This window comes from Exserohilum turcica (assembly GCF_000359705.1).
Source record: "Exserohilum turcica Et28A unplaced genomic scaffold SETTUscaffold_3, whole genome shotgun sequence".
Taxonomy (NCBI): Eukaryota; Fungi; Ascomycota; class Dothideomycetes; order Pleosporales; family Pleosporaceae; genus Exserohilum; species Exserohilum turcicum.
This window is the reverse complement of record NW_007360136.1, coordinates 1,629,648-1,635,259: the sequence shown is the minus strand read 5'-3', so window position 1 is coordinate 1,635,259 and position 5,612 is coordinate 1,629,648. Positions and strand designations below refer to the sequence as shown.

Sequence of the window (5,612 nt, the reverse complement as noted above, 5' to 3'; positions counted from 1 at the left end):
TGCCAAGAAAAAGTGGCACACTCGGTGATGTGGCCCGCTCGGTGATGGAATACGTTATAGTAGAACTAGTAAGTTGAGTGCCAAAGGAATACTTACGTAGTCACATGTGTTGGTGCGCGGCATTTGGTCGAGGATGTGGTCATAGCTTAGCTTCGGTAGTTGCTGACGTGATCCCCAACCCCCCTCGACTCCGACTTCCCACTAGCTCCCTCCTCCTGCACTTACACCTACCACGATCTCTTGACACCACCACCTACGACCACTGACGCCCCTTCTATACCACTCGTCGCTCGACTCCGTCCATCATCCTTGTGGAATTCACAAGGCCTTTGGCGTACTGGCCTAGCGACTCCGCTCACGCGCAGGTGCCACGTCGCTACGCCATTGGGGTGGTTCGCAGGCTTACGCGGGTGACATTGTCAGGAAAGGCAGAGGGCGACGGTTTTCAGGAGCGTGGTGTTGGCGACAGAGCCAGGACGGCTGGCAATGATGTGCTAAGCTTTGGTGGGTGGGCTTCTGCGTGACGCGTTTGGGACGCAGGAGGGTTACTCTGGTGAGTCCAAACACTCATGATTTGAATCGGTTAAATGGATCACAGAAATGTACATCATATCGGCAAAATCCCAGCCCTAGCACGGACAGGAGAATCAGCGTCGTATTTTCTCTGTAATTTCGTCTTCAAGCATAAGGCGCGGAATTCTAGGGCCTCCATATGTCTTCAGCCATGGCTCCTTGTGGAGCAGGACGCGCAGGTGCGCCCCTCTACAATCATGCAATACGACCCTGCCAACTTGAGCCACGTCTCATACTCGCGTACCTCTGCGGACTGGACCAATCCCATATGGCTACGTAAAATCACGCGAGGCAGAGCAAATCCACACGTACTCTCACTTCAACTCATCCACCCTGCCATAGTATGGATCCATGATGGAAAGCCCATGCAGCCTAGCTGCAATGCGCCAGGCTGTCTCGCAGAACTCGCCAAAGCTACCAAGATTGACGTTCTGATCGATGATAACTTTCTTCATCCGGATTGGAAAGCACTGTTCCTGCGCTTCGTCGCACACACTGCAGAATTCGACTCGTTCGGAGTTGAATACAACCGAACACATACGCAAGCGGACTGGCGCTTCTTCGCCCCGATTGAGATCGAGGGGGGGAAAGAAGATCGTTATTGCGATGATGCTGCACCGCCTCCGTACGCTGATAACCAAGCCTCAAAGAAGCGGCCTGCACAGGGTATGTCCAGCGCCTCATTCCATTCACTTCCAATTGACATAATTAAACCAAACAAACGTAGCAATAAGCCCTAGATCCCCACTTTCACCAGCCCCAAAACGCATCTTTGTAGGCCAAGAAAAGATATCCTTTGATCGCGGATCCACCACCGAACCAAACACACCCACCACTATCGATGAGTCTCCCCACCCGAACCCCAGACTCATCGATCCACCTGCTCGCTCGCCGACGCCAACGCCAACACCTAGCCCTACACACTTGCAGCACGCACTCGTCCATTGTATACGAAATCTTCCAACTTCTGTACTCGTAAACTTCATATCGACAATGTTGACGGCACCTACAATCCTCGAAATGATCACCTCCTCCATAGCCCCCGACGTCCTCTCCACCCTCAACGACCAGGTTGATGACTGCGTGGCCGAGGCCCACGTTAAGCTGCGTGAAGACATTGATGATGTGCGGCTGGACCTGAATATGGTGCGTGATGACGCTATAGAGGATTTGCAGGACATGAAAGACGTGTTAGTGGGGGAATTGAGGGATTTGGTAGCGAGGTCAATTGATGAAGATGCTTTTCATCACGCGGGCCTTGATAACAACAGCCATGAGTATAATAAATGTCACTTGGCAATTAGTCACGGCATATGTCGATGCAGATGCAGATGTGAATACTGGCAAAGCTACGACTGCCAGGAGGGGCGAAGAGATACCTCACTACAGAAATCCGCCGGGTCGCGGAGGAGATGGGGAACGGCCAATGGTAGAATATGCGGGAAGGGCGGGTATTTAGGGTTAGGGAACAAGATGAACTAAAATAACAAGGGGAACGACAAAACACACTGGTATACCAGTCTTTGTTCAATCAGGTGCTTGTGTTTGACATTGCCATTTCAGAGGCTGAAAAAGCTATAGAAGTTCTAGGAAATATACAATATATTGGTGTAATATTAGTAGTAGACGTAAACCGTCTCGTTACTAATCCATATCAAACGCACTCTGATACTAGTTGTCTTCGGCAGAGTTTCCGTCCTGTATATCAGAGATTGATCCTGCGCCTGAAACTGCAGTCCAGTCTGGTGCCTATTTGTTGACCAACAGCTGTGCATACTCTCATTGTTGCGGATATGCAAGCGTCTGTTGTTCTTCTCATCGAAGTCTATGAAGCACAAACCCCAGGTGGAACATCAGAGGACATACCGATGCAGGAAAATGCTTTACCACCAGTAACAGAGACATTGTTCCAACTCCATTGAGTGCAGTTCGCACAGGCAATGGCAACGTTGGTTCCAGTGCTGGCTACAGCGCCGGTACCAGTGATGTTCTCTATAGTCAAGGCAGTGAGAGGCACTCCGGCACCGGGAGCGTGCGTCTTTGAGAGGTCACCTCCGTCATAATTCTGCTCGATGAGGATGCCATATCTGAAGATGAGTTAGCGTGATGTTGATTTGACTGAGGCAATGGAAATATATAGAGGCGTCGAGACATACTTGGCGATTCCAGCAAGAGTGATATCTCTGTAAGTGACCGAGTCGATTATGCCAGTACCATCAAAGAAGGATTTCACACGCAGTCCATTCGCGGAATTCGTGACGCTGGTGTTGAGAAAACGAACGTGACGAACAGTATTGCTGGCGGCAGTGCGTGCGTGCCCCACTGAACCAACAGAGAGGCCATGGCCGCCGATGCACTGTCCGTTCTGGAAGGTGATATTCTACGCCTATCGTCAGCTACAGCATGTTGGCCAACAAACGATCCTGCACTAACCGTCCCAGAGTTGATTGCTACGCAGTCGTCCTGGTTGTGCACTATTGCAGAATCGATAACAATGTTGGAGCTGCTCGAGGCAATGTCAAAACCATCCGTGTTGTGGCCAGACTTGTTCAGAGGCAGGTCATCACTAGCCGAGTTATCGATAGTCATGTGACTGATTGTAAGTCCATTGCAGTGGTTAATGCTCACAGCCTGAACAGGCGTGTTGAGAAGATAGAGGTTGTTGATTGAGGAGGCGCCAATCAGGCCTTGGGCAGTTAGGAACTTTGGTTTCGATGAGTTTCCGTTACTGCCTAATCCATCCCAATACTCCGGACCTTGGCCATCCAGTATAGCACCAGCCGCGCCGGTAACAACGATATTCTTGCCACCAATGGTGAGGAGAGGTCCAGCGAAGCCTTTGCGAACACTCCAAGTCGTTCTGCCCTGAAATGTGACAGTTGTTCCGTCGGCTAGTCCGGTAAGGTCCAGTGTTTTGCCAGCCGGGACTGTAACATTGTTGATTGTGAGCGATTGGCACACCGACAATTGGGTAGCCACGGAAGTGACATTTATCGCTCCAGAGAAGACACAGTCGCCTCGACGTCTATTAGCTTCGGCGGGAGAACGATAGGCAAAGCCCTCAGGGACGGCAGTCGCGAATATCGCCAGGGCAGAGAAGAGCAGACTGAAACGCAAGGCAGGCATGGTGAAGTCTGATAAGAGGTAAATGGAAGTGATTGTCAAGCAGGTTGTCAAGACCAGGTGCTTGGGTTGGGTACATAGATGGGCTTCTCACAACCTTTATAGCGGCTGGAAGGAGTTCAGCACAATCTTCGGGCAAAGTGGATAAACTCTGTGCTTGATGATATTCACGGTACGAAGACTTGACTATCAGCATCTGGAAAAGTCTGCAGAATAAAGCCGCATTTGCGAATTAAAGACATGGAGCAGCCTGGCTATCACGAAATTAGGACAGCGGGAAACAAAGAACAAACGGCTCTCGCCTACAGAAACTCGTTATTGCTTATAGCTATGCTGGCTTCATATCGGCCCGCTAGTCGTCGGCATATTTCCCAGATCATAGTGGCTATTTTTGTAGACGCTGCAAAAACCGAGTGAAAACCTTGCTAGCAGGTCCGTGGCTGCTCGGGACTCGCGCGAGTTACCAACATGTTCGAAGTGGGAAAGATATCCTTTGGAGTGGTCATTCAAGTAGTTTGAAGCTGTCCCGCCTTTTCACACATCAACAGTTGAACGACATCAATTGCCGCCAAGTGCTTCTACCGTCCTGCATAAATGATCCTTTGTCATGGTAGTGACCGCCCTCCCCCAAATGAACCAGAAAAGTCTCCTCTCACATAAGACACTTGGTTACAAAACACTAATTCACCACTATGAACCTTGTCAGCATGTGAAAACCTCCCTATACAAATTTTTTTCCAAGCCTGTCGTTTCAATTCAATTTTTTTTTCCAACTAGCGCAACCAATAGAAGGTAGTACAGTGGGACTTTAGACTATAATCACGCTTCTATAGCTATAGCATTACTATACTTTGTAATAACTGCATAGCTTATATTATGACTATAATACAAGGTAGTATAGAAGAATAACGTAATCGTAATGACAGGCCGCACCACCTCATCAAAAGAAATCGAACAGTCGCTAACTGTGTTTGGCCTAGTACTGTTCGATTTATTTTGATGAGGCGGTGGGCGTGTGATTCGACTAGACTACATGCTGTTGAAGACGCTGCGTAGAGCTTAATCGGATGTTTGAAACACTCGCCTCGGACATTGCCAGTATGGTTCTGACAGTATCCGAAGGGTGCTAAATTTTCGACGCGTGGGCTTGCCTGAGACAGAATGCGCGGCTGATGTGCTAGACGGATTACATGGCTCCAGCCTCTCTTATCCATGGATCATGGCAGTAAAGTATGGGCCCACGCATGCTCAGACGGCACATGTCGATATCAATTCGTAAAAGCCGGCTCATCACCAAGAAGACGAAAGTTACAATGTTCTCGAGATATGGTTAGCTTAAGCCGAAATCCCGGCTATAAGTCTTGAGAGGTGACATATGGCCCTATTTTTGGCTCGCTACCTGGATCTTGGACAGAATGTACTCGCCTAGCGAGGATCCTAGACTTCGTAAGCGGGAATCTCTAAGATGGGTGTGGCGGAGCAAATATAAGAAGTGTTCAAAGAGACGGTGCATCTCACTTGGTGCATTTCACTTGGCTCTGTAAGATGCTCCTGGCCAATGTAAACATCATGTCCTTTGAATGCTTTTTAGCCATGTATACACGGCTGTTGGTGAGTAAATTGGCAGCAAAGCAAGCTGGAGTAGCTGTGGCGATAGGCTGTAGTAGCCAGAGTGGGTGGTTGTAATAGTAGGTGTAGGCACCGGTACTAAAGTGCACTAACGTGCAGGGTCAGTAAGCTGGGCAGATCAGTAAGCTGGGCACCCCACCAAACTTCGCGCGACGTTCTGCGCAATTGAGCCACAATAACGTATTAAAATAATATAAAATTAAGATATATAGTTTACTATTTAGCTCTAACGTATGTGGCAAGCGAGCGCCGCAGGCAAGCGAGCGCCGCACCCCACCAAACCTGCG

General features: G+C 49.3%; 2 protein-coding genes across 2 annotated transcripts; one reads left to right on the top strand and one right to left on the bottom strand.

The window, feature by feature from the left end:
• Positions 1–770: 770 nt before the first annotated feature.
• On the top strand, positions 771–1,780 carry SETTUDRAFT_20512 (uncharacterized protein; the record flags this gene model as incomplete). The annotated part of the gene is made up of 3 exons (XM_008028711.1): positions 771–1,239; positions 1,301–1,719; positions 1,769–1,780. 3 exons carry the CDS (start codon positions 771–773, stop codon positions 1,778–1,780), a joined length of 900 nt encoding a protein of 299 aa, XP_008026902.1.
• Positions 1,781–2,398: 618 nt separating this feature from the next.
• On the bottom strand, positions 2,399–3,699 carry SETTUDRAFT_90155 (glycoside hydrolase family 28 protein; the record flags this gene model as incomplete). The annotated part of the gene is made up of 3 exons (XM_008029302.1): positions 2,399–2,660; positions 2,730–2,953; positions 3,007–3,699. The coding sequence occupies 3 exons, from the start codon at positions 3,697–3,699 to the stop codon at positions 2,399–2,401; spliced, it is 1,179 nt and encodes a 392-aa protein (XP_008027493.1).
• Positions 3,700–5,612: the final 1,913 nt, after the last annotated feature.